Source organism: Trachymyrmex cornetzi, unplaced genomic scaffold (assembly GCF_001594075.2).
Source record: "Trachymyrmex cornetzi isolate Tcor2-1 unplaced genomic scaffold, Tcor1.1 scaffold133, whole genome shotgun sequence".
NCBI lineage: Eukaryota > Metazoa > Arthropoda > Insecta > Hymenoptera > Formicidae > Trachymyrmex > Trachymyrmex cornetzi.
In genome coordinates, this window is record NW_017295906.1 from 468019 (window position 1) to 482934 (window position 14916).

Here is a 14916-nt window from a genome sequence, read left to right on the forward strand (position 1 = left end):
ATATATGTATATATAATATATAATTTATACATATAAATAAAAGAATATAAATTGACGTTATATATGTACTACACCTCTCTCAGACTCATATATAATTTCAATTTATTTTTTATAAAATTTACTTAATAAAGATTGTATTGCAATTTTAATTTCTCCCAGATCATTTATGACTCTTATAAGATCTTTTGCGGCTCGGAGCACGTATGATGGATATTGGTAGAGATCACAGCAAGTTACTGTGTGTGCGTGAATATTATCTTACATACAATTTCATGTTTATGCTAAATCACGCTTCATCTCACTGGCTCAGTTCATTCTTGATTGATGAAGTACGTGTTCGCTTTATCACAAGAATTAAGTATATTCGTAATTTCTGTAGTAGTACGGTAGAAAAATATAACAATGTTACGAGACTTAACTCGTGGCAGAAACTTGCACTAGATATTACGGCAAGGGAATGCTTTCCCTGTAATCTTATTAAAAACGATACAAAAATATAATTTTGTAGACGCATGCCACGCTCTGCATCACAACGTTATGATACTTAACGAAAGTATCATGACGTCGCGAAGAAACATATACAATGTGTTCTTTGGTCTTGTAGAAATGTACAGACATTTGTTTACATGCGCCATTCTGTATGCTCTATATATTGTCTACGTTATAAGTATACTGGGCACGTTAAGTAATCAGCTTTCATCTTGAAAAATTTAGCTAACGAAAAAATATATCAGAATTCATTAACACTTCGTCACGTTTCTCCATACTTGTCTACATAAGCCTGCTTCGCCACCTTGACCAGTTGATCGTACATACCTGGGCCAGTCTCCTTTACTAACGAAGTAAACTGATTATAACTGTTTTTCAGTAATATGTGAGGATGATCGTATTCCTGCAAAACAATAGGCATCGGAATTACGATTTGATAATTAAATTATCGTTATTTTGTTGATATTAAATATAAATCGCAATTCTGCATATATACGTGATACGTCTTAATAAAAAAATTCTAAAAATTCAGCATTTTTCATATTTTTAATTTATGATATTTTTTTTTAATATTTTAAACTTGTTATATTTTTCTTCGGAAATTATAGAATATTGTTAGACTATTTTAGAATTTATACATATAAAGAATTTTAAAAAAGAGATGAATATTTTTAAAAAATATTTTTCTCGTAAAACTATTCTAATTCGTATAAAAAATCTAAGAATTTTTCTACAAAATTATAATATTTATACAGAAATTTTGACAAATTATATTAAACATTTTTTAATCGTTTACTGGGATCAATAGATTTGTTCATTTTCTGAAATAAAATATTTTCAAGTTGTTAACAGAAAATAAAAAAAAAATAATGTTAAAAGATTTTTTAAAATAAAGGTTTCTTTAAACTCCAAAATATTATTCTCAAATGTTCGAATCTTAAAATTTTAAGATTTTGATACTTTGAGGATCCAAGCAAGCTTCTAAATTATCGTAAAAATTGGAGAAATTAACGAAGCTATACTTACAGCCATACGACCCTTATCCATCACCAAAACCTTGTCGCTGTCCATTATAGTATTCAGTCGATGTGCCACTGTGAGCATCGTACATGTTGCGAATTTTTTCCTAATAGTCCGTTGAATCAACGCGTCGGTATGTGGATCTACGTTCGCAGTTGCCTCGTCCAGCATCAATATACGATTGTTTCTCAGGATAGCTCTCGCTAAGCATACCAACTGTCTCTGTCCAACACTATAATTGCTTCCTCTGTCAAACACGCGACTTTCCAAGCCGTTTCCGATAGTAATAACCGCTTCTTTTAGCTCAACCTGAAATACGTTACAAACGGAATTATAAGATAGTATAAAAAGTTCATAATTATTTAATAATTATAGAACCATGTGACTTAAAGTTTAATGATAGTTCGTCATTTTGGGACTCAGAATTTTCCAATCTTTGGAATTTAGGATTTTAAGATGGTCTTTGGAGTTAAAATGTCGAAACCTTTGAGCGTTATGTTTCCAATTAAGCACAGATCTATTTTTAAATTAGGAATCATTCGAACCTCTTCAAGTGCCTCCCATAAATCCGTGTCGGGAAATTCATCGAAAGGATCTAAATTACGCCTCAGAGTACCTGAGAACAAAACGGGATCCTGAGGGATGATGGATATTTTGCGTCGCAAGTCCTCCAAAGCTATCGAACCCGTATCCACGCCGTCAATCTCGATGATTCCCTCCACTTTTGCCAATCGGAACAATGCTGATATCAGCGACGATTTTCCGGCGCCTGTTCTTCCCACGATACCAATCTGTATATATAATAATTTTATTATTTTTAAAACATCTAAATTATTTTTCACAAATATTTTCATATTAACGTGTGTAATTTTCCAACTTAGATCGTTAAAGTTTTAGTTACTCAATTATGTATTCGTATTTGCGGTCTTAAGACACTCTGTTTATATATAATTTGCTTTCTTTACATCATTCTGCATATGTGATAAAACTACTTCAAATAAATTAAAATAAAATTTAAAAAATGCTTTATTTTCTCTTTTAATCCTTTTTTATGTAATTTTTTAATAATTAATAAAAGTTATCTTAAAAAAAATCACAGCAACTTTTTCAAATATCTCTAGAAAGTCCTATAAAATTTAAGATTCTTCTATCTTTTAAAATAAAATTTTCCACTCTCCTTCTTCTCATTTGTTTCTATAAAATTTTTTGCGCAAAATTTCGATACCTTCTCTCCAGGATAAATCACTATATTCAAGCCCTTAAGGACGGGTGGATCTTCGTCAGCGTAACGCATATAGACATTCTTAAACTTGATGCAACCTTCGTCGGGCCAGGTTTTGGGGACACTGGACGGCAGCGCTAGATACTTGTCCTTTTTCTTCACATACGCTCCCCGGTCTCTTAGATTCGGTTCTGCCGAAAGCTGAATGTACTCGAGTACGCGTTCTACTGCCATCATCTGGTTTGCTACCTCCGCGCTTTGTCGCATCCCCCATTGAATCAATCCAGTCATTGCCATTACCTGTGTGATGGCCAAACCGACTTCGCCACCGGAAAATGCTGAAAGATATACCCAATATATATAACATCTCATTTCGTTGATTCAGTTTTTATACTATTAAAATATATATCTAATCTAAATATTTTTTCATTAATTAACAATGTTATTAACAAATTCTTATTTTAAAAAATTAATATTTTTACAAAATAAATATAATTTTTATAATAAATAAGTTTTCTTCAAATCTTGTAACAAGCTAAATTATTTAATAATGTAAATATTAATTTAAAAGTTTTTAGAAAGAATAATAATGTTTGAGTGTTTATCAAGTAAAATTCTTTCTAAATTTTCTTAATAAATTAGTACATTTTATATAAAGTATAATTTTTTTATACGGTTTAGATATATATTTTTTAATTTTTAAATATGAATTATTTAGTAATTCTAGTATTAATTTAGAAAATTTTTTTAAACTAATAATAATTCTATCTTAAATGAAACTTTTATATTGCAATTATTTATAATATATAATTCTTAATAAATTAATATATTTTTCATAAAAAATACATTAAAAAATATTTTGTATTATTTTTTATATTTATATTTAAAACTACTCGAAAAAAAATTGGGAGAAGTTCCTAGGAAAACTGATGCTTACATTGATCGAGTAACAAGAAGCTAAAAGTGATGAGTGAAGTGAAGATAAAACAGAACACGTCCAAAGCGAATCCAAATGCTGTGCTAGTGACGATATACATGTAAGAGGTAGATGTGTGTACATCTTGCAACTTGTCGAATTCACGTTTCAGTATGTCCTGAGCGCAATATGCTCTGATGGTCGTCAAACCATTCAACGTGGCGTTCAAATGAGTGAATACCGGCGAGCGTGCTGAAACACAAAAGAATCATGTCTTCAAGAAATACATCTTTATGTGAAATAAAAGCACCATACATTTGCTTTAATAAAAATAATAAAGAAACGGCTCTCAAATGACTAAAAATCAAATAATAAAAAGAAATGTTGTTATTTAATTTTCATATAATTAAGAAAGTCGTCAATGGGGATAGGTAAAAATATAATTGAGAAAATGAAATTTAAGAATAAATAAGCAAGAGAAGAAAATATCAAAAGTAAAAAATATACGAAAATAAAATAGATTTTTCATTTTAATAACATGTATATACATACAGGCACCTGAAGGTTTCCTCGCAAAAAAGGTAATAAATTCAAAAATTATATTGATGTCAAGCTTATATTGACATGGGCACTTTTAAATGCAAATTTATGTAAAATTGTTTCTTACACACTTCATATTTTTGCTATAACTTTTTAATCAAGCATTTTAGAATTTATATTTATATAACTTTTTTTTTTCTTATTTTAACTCACTTATTTTACCATATCGTTAAAGTTTGTTCGGAAAATTCCGTAACATCCTGTATATAACTAACATTTTGATAAATGTTGAGGATTAAAATAAAAAAGACGTAAGAAAGGCAGACATACCTATTCCCTCCAGTCGCTTAACGTTCTTGCTGGTCTTGAGATAAACCTTACGGATCCAATAAAATATCCCACCGATAATCACGACAGGTACCAAGAAGATAGGATTGACCACGCAGGTCATTATCAGCGATCCGAACATCAACATGTTCATCTGACCAGCATCCAGAATCGCTTTAGGTAATAATTCGTCGATCGCGCCCATGTCTTTGGAGAATCGATTCAGAATCCTGCCGCTTGGATTAGTATCAAAAAATCGCATTCCTGTACGAATTAACGCACTAAACATCATATCGTGTAGGCGCTGGCTGCACCTCATGCACGTCTTGTAAAAGACTAGCGATCTGGTGATCCCGATAAAGAAGATAGCTAGCACAATGCCAGTGTAGATGTAGATATAATTAATTACTGATTTATCCTCGATAGCACTGAGTTCATGTATGTTCGTCGTGTTTACGTAAACGTCTTCCGTTTGGTTCAGGATAAAGTGCTTGGCTTCGTAGTTTCGTGTTTCCATAAAATTGGCACTGGAGGTTTAATCGAGAAGAAAAATTATATCATTATATTGAACGATAAATGAAGTAACTAAAGTGGCAAAAAATATGATTCATACACTTTCGTTTCATATATTAAATATGCGAATATTTTTAGTTCTATATCTTTGAGCTTTTAGTTCTACATAAAAATTAATTCCAGAACCTGATAATTTTTAAAAGTTATTTTTCAAGTAAATTATTCAAGTAAAATATTCTTAAGAAATTTTACAATATGTATTATTGAATACATTTGCATGCAAATCTTTTTAAAATATTTTTGCAAATATTTTTCGACATGATCTGGCCAGCATAGAAATATTTTTAAAATATTTTCGTGAATTTTGTTTTTAAATATTTTAATCTACCTAAAAAATATATGTAATAAATAATTGTTTATATAGTAAACGATTCCTTCATCAATTAAACAGTTTTCCGGTAACACAAATACTCACAAGAAAGGCACAAAGTAGTCGTTGAGACTGACGATAAATTGCGTAATGATGAACAGAAACAGAACGGTAAGAGCAATGCACAAATTGGCACCAGTTTGGAAGAACTTGATAAATATAGGACCCTTAACCAGGCCACGTGATGTTCCCTCAAGACCGTCGTTCAATTTTTCAGGATCTTCGTCTTCCTCTTCGTCATCAGTGCCGCCGCTACTGGCTTCCGGAGTTCGACTCTATTGAAGAAATTTTATCTTCAGTAATATTAGTGTACATTTCTTTTTGTTATTCAGATATTGTTTATTACTATGAAGAATCAGTTATCAATTCCAATTTTTCTTTCCAGTTATCAATTCCAGTTTTTATATTGTTCCTTAAAAACAATATAAAAACAATATAAAAAAAATAAAAATTATATTTTGTCAAACCCCTCTCTCTCTCTCTTTTTCTCTCTCTTCTTCATAATTTTATACATATTTGCAGCACTTACTCTGTTACTCGAAGAAGAAAATTGTCGTCGTATATTTATGTTCTTTTCTAAAGATGAATCATCAATCGCTTCATTCTCTGCTGCCAGGAGTACTCCATATTCGGGTCGATACTCTAATAAATCCTGATAATGCGAAAAATACTTCATTTTTCCCTGCTCGAGCAATATAATAGCGTCCACTCCCTTTATATATTGCAGCTGATGCGTCGCCAAAATTCTTGTTTTTCCGGTAAGATATCTCTGAATGCATTCTTGAAACAGATGCTTGCTAACGTGTGCGTCAACCTGGAATTTCAAATAAAGTCTCTCATCAGAATTCATAATCAAAATCCTGCATCATCCTTAAACACACAATATTCCTAGAAAATGGTATGAATATTATTTACCTTTTATAATATTCATATAACATTCTAGGAACATTATGTCTTATACAGGAATTATTGTTCATCAAAGAAAAGAAAGATCCCGCACTAATTATACAGAAAATATAAAATTATTTGATTCCAATGAAATGTGTTGTTTTTCACATACAGTGAAAATAACGTAGTGATACAATACATTACGCCTGAAAGAGTAAATTATTCCTCTATTAACTCGTTTGATTTGATAATCACTCACCGCGCTCAAAGGATCGTCCAGTAAATAAATGTCCGACTGCCTGTACAGAGCTCTGGCCAAATTGATCCTAGCTTTTTGACCGCCGGACAGCGAAGTACCTCGTTCACCCACAACGGTTTGGTCACCCTGTGGGAACTGTTTGAAGTCACGTACCAAAGCACAAGCCTTGATCACCTTCTGGTACCGTTGGCGCTCGTAGGACTGTCCGAAGAGTATGTTCTGTCGGACAGTAGCACCGAAAACCCAGGCCTCCTGACTGGCGTAGCTGACGCCGCCGTTGACCTTCACTTGACCTTCCGTCAGACTGATCTCTCCGAGAATCGCGGACAGGAAGGAGCTCTTGCCGCTACCTACCATGCCGATCACCGCGTACAGCTTGCCCTTTTCTATTTCCAGATTCAGATTCTCCAGAGTGTTCTCCGATTGTCTCTCCTCCCACTTGGCAGTAACGTTGATCATATTGATGGCCCAGTTGTTCATATTGTATATGGATTGTTTGTTTTCTAAATAGTAATAGTTTCATTTCAAGTTAGACTGTTTAAGAATATGTTAAAAGAGTGCTGGAAATATTCGAGCAATACAATATGTCTCATAAAATTAAACAAAAATTTTAGAAAATACATATCTCCAGAAAGATCTTTAAAAGATTATCGTAAAAATTTGTAACTTTATTTATCTTAAAAATATTATTTTATTAAAACAAATAGTTCCATTTTTTTTAGCTTCTAAAGTATGTCAGATTTGAAATATACTTTGAATATTTTTATATAATATCATTTATATATATTTGTATAAAGTATAAATTATATGCTTTTCTGAAATTCTTTACCTCCAACAAAATTAACAGTGTTTTTCAACAAATCGCTGGCAACAATCAATAGACCATTTTGCTTTCTGCGGTCGTTGTTCTCGTTCAGACCCTCTCCACGTGAATCCACATCATCGTCGTCAATGTAGGGCAGATCCGGTTTGGAGAACCGCTTGAGATCTGAATTGGCGTAGCTGGCAGACGCTTTGGAGACATCAACGTTGCTACCCTGGAACTCGTCGAACATAAGGAAACTCTGGAGCCTACGTATAGCCACCATACACTCAGCCAGCTCAGCGAAGCCGCGCACGAACATGCCAGTCATAGTGTGTGCAAGAATGTTGAAATAGGACGAAACGACGAAGACTTTATCGGCAGTTAGATTGTCGCCGAACATCAGCATGGCGATGAGGGTGCAGTAGAGTGCCATACGAGTTGTGAAGAGATTGAAGGTCATATAAATGCCGCGGATATACGAGCTCTTGGTAACCACTCGAAGTTCGAGCTTACGCGCCAGCGCCACCATAGCGCAGAATGGCTTCTCCCACGCGTACATCTTGATCACCTGCACCCCGGAAATGATTTCATCCATCAACCGGACCCGCTCGTCAGTCTTAATGGCAGTCTGGAGACGAAACTTTGACGACAGCTTGCCAGTGTAAGCTAAAATCCCAAGAGTAAGAATTGGTGAACACCTGCGACAAAATAGCTTGCAAAATGACATAAAAAGTCTACCCGGGTTTACAATGCAATATTTTACATTTATTTTCCATAAATTAAAAAAAATTGAGTTTTAAAGGTTCTTCGAATCGACGATCGTATTTAATTTATGAGATTATTATTATTCAGTTTGATTGTGTTTCAAGTTCGAAAATAATCGGCACGCAGTCATCTGAAGTAAGATGTATTTGAAATTAAATTACGTATAGAATTATTTCTCCTTCTAACTTTGATCATAATTGGCGCTGCTTCTTACTTAGTGATGATTTAAGAATAGAGCTTTTATTTAAATTTATTGATAGTGACGCGAAACTCACATTGAATTGGTACGACCACAAAGACTGCGGCGATGCCGATGAGGCCAGCATAGCCGACCTGCTGATAGAGAATATAAGCCACGATCAGGGCGGAGAGAGGTGCCGACCACATATGATGAATAAAGATGGAGACGAGATCGAATCGATTGACATCATTGGCCACTAGATTAACTACTTTTCCGGGTGCTGTCTCGCCCAGTGCAGTTTTGCTCAGACGCAGAGCCTGCGAAACAAAAGAAGAATATCCGTTACATAATCTGGAAATCAATATGCTGATAAATTATATCGCGTAAGAAATTTAATATACTCGATATATTCAAATATTTATATCAATAGGGAATATTTATAAATATTTTGTATTGTAATATTTATAAAATATTTTCAAAAAATATTTTATAGAAGAAAGATTAAAATGCTTTAAAATAATTGACGAAAATCTTTTTAGAATGTTTCTATATCCACCAGATTATGTTTTTTTTTATAAATATACTGATTTGATAACAGAACTTTATGAACAAATTTTTTGTTACATTGTATGTCAAAATTGGTCATATTGTTTAGTCTTTTAAAAGATTCAAAGAATTTTTTATTAGGAAATTTAAAGAATTTAAAAAAACTGATTTATTTAGTCTTTTGTCGTACAGTTATTTCATTTCTTCTCCTCTTTCTCATGTGGTGAAGAAACGTTTACTCTGAAGAGCTGAACAAAAACGTTCAAAGCAAGACTTACAGAGCTCTTCTTACACGACTTTTGCGTTCACTTTTTGTTTCCTCTCACTTTATACATTACACTTTCAAATTTTTTCAATTATATTGTTCCGAGTGACCAACCTTTCTGTACACCACCGAACATACGGCCACGCGAACCTTGCCACCCACGTGGAAAGCGCCAAAGATCGTCTGATTGCCGCTTATCACGTTCATGCCGGTGGCGATACAGATACCAGCTCCAAACCACAAGGCATTTTCGTATGGTTCAACTGAATCCTTCCGGAAATAGCGTAAAAGACCACCCAACAATAATGGCGTACCTAACCTACGGAACGAGTTTCGCACATTAATACTTCATGTGTCAATATTCAATATTTGGGTATTATTATCCTAAATTTCATATCTTAAATAATAATTATAATATCCAATAATTATATTATTATACATGAGCGTAGCCAGGAAAGGACAAATGGACCATGGCTCCCCCACCAAATCTTAAAGAAGGAAGAAGGACAAAGATAATTACAAAAAAATTATTACATATACGAGGACTATGCTTAAGTATTTATAAGAAATTAATTTTGAAAGAAAGAATTGGAGATCAATGTTATAGAAAGATTTTTTAATAATCCAAGATGACTAATGTTATTATAAATTTAAGTTCTTTAGTTTGAAGAATCAGTTATTTACAATTTTTAAAAATACAGTAAGTAAATTAAATATATATAATTCATTTGCTAGTAAATAATTAAAATAATTAAAATAGTAATATAAAACAAAACAAGTCCAACAGTTTATAATCTATATCATTCGACTATTCTCCCCCGTCTTCTAGGATTTAAAAGTCTCTCAACTCTAATTTAGTCTTCTTCTCTAAACACATTCCTGGTCACATCCGTGTTATATTATTATTATATTAGTTATATTTTTATACTATTATATTACCTGTTCTGTTATATTATTACTATATTGTTATTTCTATTTTTATTATTATCAATTATTTATCACATATACAGTATATTTATATGTTTATAGTATATTATTACATGCTTATGCAAGAACAACAACAGTTATTCTTAACGTTTTAAATATCTTCCTTTAAATGCGTTTCTACTTTGTTTGAAATGTTATCGCTCCACGTAATATGTTTGCAAGTGATAATACGTCGGAAACAATGTCCTATGTTTTTAGTCAAACGCAAATATAAAAAAATATTTAAAAAAAATTTTTTGGATTATTTTCAATACAAAACATTATTATTTCTTACATAAAAAAATTAAAGTTTAAAACATTGAGCTATTCAATTTATCTTGAAAATTAGCTTCAATTACAAATTGAAAAATCAATACTTTACCGCAATAATAAATTCGTATTACTGCAATAAAGTCAACGTTATTATCGGCCAAATAAAGAGAAAAACTTCCTACGAAAAAAAAATGTAGCACGAAAAATTTATAAAAATGAGCGATAGCGGTCAGTGTTTAATCTTACCTTATCACGAATTCGTTGAGAATCTGTATTATTCCCAGCATAGTGTACTCCCACAAGAATGTGCGGAAAATAGTTTTTAACAAACTCGGACTGCGTTTCCATTTTTTCGAATTTTCCAGCTCGATGTTCCATCGTCTGCAAGTACGCCAATGCATTAATAATAATAATTCCTATGCTTTTATAAAAGAGCAACGCAAAAGAAAGAGAATTAATATAAAATTGATAACAGAATTAACTCTGTAAACATTTTCTTTCTTTCTTCTTCTTCTTCTTCCCATCTTTTCTTATAGATTATTTCTATACTTACTTTTCTAATCGATCTCCGAGACACGTCGATCTGTCGACTTTCAGAGGATCAAACAAGTCTTCTATTTCTAAAGTTTTCTTGTATCCTGTCTTGAATAAAGTAATGGTCCACCTGATTCATCGTAATTTGTGTAAATTAGATATCAGATATCTTACTGCTATCAAGTACCTCTAGATTATATTATAGGGTGACATAACGATAAAACTATGACAGAGTCGAAACGGAACTAAGGGATTAAAAATAGCATAATTATTTTATGGTATGACAGTGCACTTTTGTTATGTTAGTTTCACAAGATGCAATGTCACGTTGCAGACAAGGTAAATTTGCGTGAAGATAAGAAGTAATTTGAGATAAAAAAATCAACCTTGAAGTAAAAATCACCCGTTACTTCAATTTTACTGTTTTGTATTTAAATAGTTATTAATGCAATAATTGTGATTCAGATATTGAATATGAATTGAAAAGTTGAAATAATATGTTAAATATAAAAACTTTAAATACTAGAATATTTACAGATGCTTAAATATTTATTCAAATCGCTAAACTTTTAAATATAGTATATTGTATAACTTCGAGTGCATGCGAAAGATTGAAGTAAGATAATACAGAATAACAGAAGTAATTGTGATCAATTGCGAGCCTGCGCTTTAGTTAACTGTTTTGATGTCTAATGTCCACGATACGTATAAAAACGCAAGGCAATAAGACGTAAGCAATAAGTGAATCGGCCAATCACAGTAAAGAACGTAAGGTTATTGCGTTTTTTTATGTGTTTCTGGCGTAATCTACGCAGAAAGAACGATTTTGTTGAAATTATCTACAAATTTAAATAGAAACAATTCTGAAAATAATGTCGTTCGATCATCAAATAATCACGTAAAAATCTTAAGTATGATGAGCAATGCTGCAAAATATTTTGACATTCTAACAACATACTGCATAATTATTTTGATAAAACAAAATTATTTTCAGATTTGTATCTACTCAATTTTTAAATGTTTCATCAAAAGTTCTTTTCATACAGCTATGGCTATCCGTAAATCTAAGGATTTGAAACAAATCTTTGGATATTCAATTACGCAACGTTCGAGTATCCAAGACTTAAGACTGCCAAGAAAGACACCAAGTAAAGAAAAAGTCAAAATGATAATTTTTTGTTACAAAATTTGACTATTTATTGACTTTAAGCATCAAAATAAGTCATCTTGACATTTTCTTGATTATTGTGTGTTCCTTGGGCTCCTCCATATTCCATGGAAGACAAAGGAGAATCTCGGAAGAAAGCATGATGACCTAGAAAAATTGCGCAACTCACCACCAAAGTAACACCGACACGATGCTCGCCTTCTCCCTCGGATTCGGCTTCGATTTGATTTTCGTTGAATCCATCGGTCCTTACACGCGGCATTAACTTGCCGCGAGCTGCCACTTCCACGGTTGAAAACGATTGATTAATTTATTCAAGTTAGATCAACGATTATTAACACTTCAAGGCTTTCGTTTGCTATTGAATAATGACTCTTTTTTTCACAAACAAACGAAAGAATTTCTTCACTATTTTAAGAATCTTATAAGATCCTCTCTTTGATTATATCATAAGAGATTATCGACAATATGAATCTCCTCTCTTAATCCTCATATTGCCATCCATCCAGTATAATTAACAATCTCTTCACGCGATCGTAATCAGAATGAAATAAACACTTCACATATCTCGTTGTATCAGCAATTTGCAAATATCACTATTTCCCACGATTGATCACTAGACTTAAATCTTATCACAAATTCTCAATAAAGTCTTTTTATAGACAGGAAAGATATCAGTCATCGATACTTGTGTAAACATCTTCCGCTTCTTGAGATCTATTTTCAAGTGCCTCCTTGTAGTTTTCAAGATGTCCGTGAATCTAGAAATTGTTATAAGTAATTATTATTATCTGTTACAGACATCAGTTACATGATTGTAATTAGAAATATTAGAATCATCATTATTAGAGAAAAGTCACCGATATCTACCGACATAAGTCTCTTAAAAAAAACACTTCCCTATTTCTTGGAAACTAACTATTGCGTTTCAATAATAATGATAAAAAATGATCTGTTAAGATGACTAAAGAGAATAAAAACTCATAATTCATGAATTTGTGACTCGTTATTTCTATACAAAAACAGTTAAAAACGAATTCTACAAATAAAATTAAAATTTGTACGATTTTCTTTCGCAAATCGTATAATTTAAATAATAGTAGCTATATTATTGATAATATCACATCCATATTAATAATAGTGGCTATATTATTGATAATATTATAGTTTTATATATTTGTAGTTTCATAAATCAATTTTATTAATATTTTTTTTTATTTTTTTATAATACGATTTGAAATAAAAAATTGATGCGTGGCATAAATCAGAACATTTGTCTGTGACCATATAAGCTAGAACAGACCATATAAGCTACTTAATCTTTGTAGTATTACGTAATATTGGAGCTAAAGACAATCGTATTTATGAGAATACTCTTAAGAAAGAAACTCTCGCGTTACATGTTTGCATCTTCAAAAACAAGACAAAGTAAGTATGCATTATTTTAAACAAAAAACGTTTTATCGAAGTGAACAGTTTCTAAAAAGTCATATATACATTCATCTGTAAATATCTTACATAGATGATTTGTATAAAAAAAAAGAATGGAAAAATGTGACATCGCTGTCTACTGCGTCAGTTTTGAGGCCTGTTGACAAGTACTCGTTTTTACTTATCTTACGAAAAAGTTAATTATTGCACAATTGAAAGCAACATTGTATAAACTCTGTAATATCTAATTGAAAAAATTTCCTAGTTTGTATTATTATCTTATTTATCTTATTTAAGAAATATTGTCCACTCACACAAAACAAAATAATATATTGATATCGGTGACCTCCCTCTATTTAATGTTACAATTAATCATTATTATTACATAATTATACAATATTATTAACAATAATCAGTTTTATTATTTATAATAAGAAAATAAATGTTAATAACGACTAATAATCATTATTTTTTATTAATAATAATTACTTTTATCATTGAATAATAATTATTTTGCATCTAAATAATAATGCTCAAGTAACAATTTGTTTCCGTTGATTTTTTTACTATTACTTTGAAGATAAGTTTTTATAACTTTGAAGAGATAATTACGACTTACTGAGTATTTTTCTTCCTTTACCAGTAAAAAATGGTCTTTTTGCAATTCCGTCTGTTGTTACCGTAGTAGATAAAAAAACGTGTGCGCATTGATAATTGACAAGGTCCGCTTTAATGAAACGAGGACGATTAACTTGTCGATCCAGGACCCATATGACTCTTCGGGTACGTGTTTGGTATCTGCGTTTGAAAAGAGAGTCTGTATCATTCGTGCCTCCACCGTCCCCGCCTTATCTGGCTACACGCAATTTATTTGCCTGCTGTGTCACTTTCCCAATAACACAGAAGGTCGTACAATCTCAACGTTATGCTATAATTATCTAACATAATCACGAAGTTGATACGCTAGTCATTAATTAGCCGCCAACCGTATGTCTTTTTGTTTGTAAATTACACATAAGATTGAAGAAATAGGAACTAAAATTAAGTTACTAAAAATTCAAAATTAAAAGAGATTCAAAATTAGAATAAAAAATAAGGATTTGGATATTGGCGACAGAAAATATTAAAGTAAAAAGTTCTTTGGAGAGAAAAAGAGAGAAAAACAAATATTGAGAAATTTCAATATCAAAGTCAATATCCTATATCATTCCGATATCCACAATCAAAATTCTAAAAAATATTTGAAAGGTTGATTAGATTATTAGAAAATTAAATTTAAGAAATAATATAGCATCTGTAGGAAATAATATTCCCTCTCTCTCTCTCTCTCTCTCTCTCTCTCTCTCTCTCTCTTCTACATATATATATATATATATAT

The 14916-nt window shown here is 31.4% G+C and overlaps 1 protein-coding gene across 2 annotated transcripts in view; it reads right to left on the bottom strand.

Annotated features, from left to right (window-relative positions):
- Positions 1–63: 63 nt before the first annotated feature.
- LOC108770772 (multidrug resistance-associated protein 4) overlaps positions 64–14916 on the bottom strand; it is a 27439-nt gene continuing 12586 nt past the window's right edge. The window contains exons 2-17 of one of the 2 annotated variants that reach the window (XM_018522480.1): positions 14158–14336; positions 12277–12868; positions 10959–11069; positions 10652–10786; positions 9281–9485; positions 8450–8672; positions 7434–8075; positions 6605–7107; positions 5987–6271; positions 5503–5732; positions 4518–5041; positions 3669–3899; positions 2735–3069; positions 2055–2300; positions 1516–1818; positions 64–892 (exon numbers count right to left, since the gene is read on the bottom strand). In XM_018522480.1, coding sequence (XP_018377982.1) covers positions 752–892; positions 1516–1818; positions 2055–2300; positions 2735–3069; positions 3669–3899; positions 4518–5041; positions 5503–5732; positions 5987–6271; positions 6605–7107; positions 7434–8075; positions 8450–8672; positions 9281–9485; positions 10652–10786; positions 10959–11069; positions 12277–12350 — 4188 coding nt within the window. In that variant the 5' untranslated portion in view covers positions 12351–12868; positions 14158–14336 and the 3' untranslated portion in view covers positions 64–751. The remainder of the gene's footprint in view (positions 893–1515; positions 1819–2054; positions 2301–2734; positions 3070–3668; positions 3900–4517; positions 5042–5502; positions 5733–5986; positions 6272–6604; positions 7108–7433; positions 8076–8449; positions 8673–9280; positions 9486–10651; positions 10787–10958; positions 11070–12276; positions 12869–14157; positions 14337–14916) is intronic. The other variant, XM_018522481.1, reaches the window with a different exon arrangement.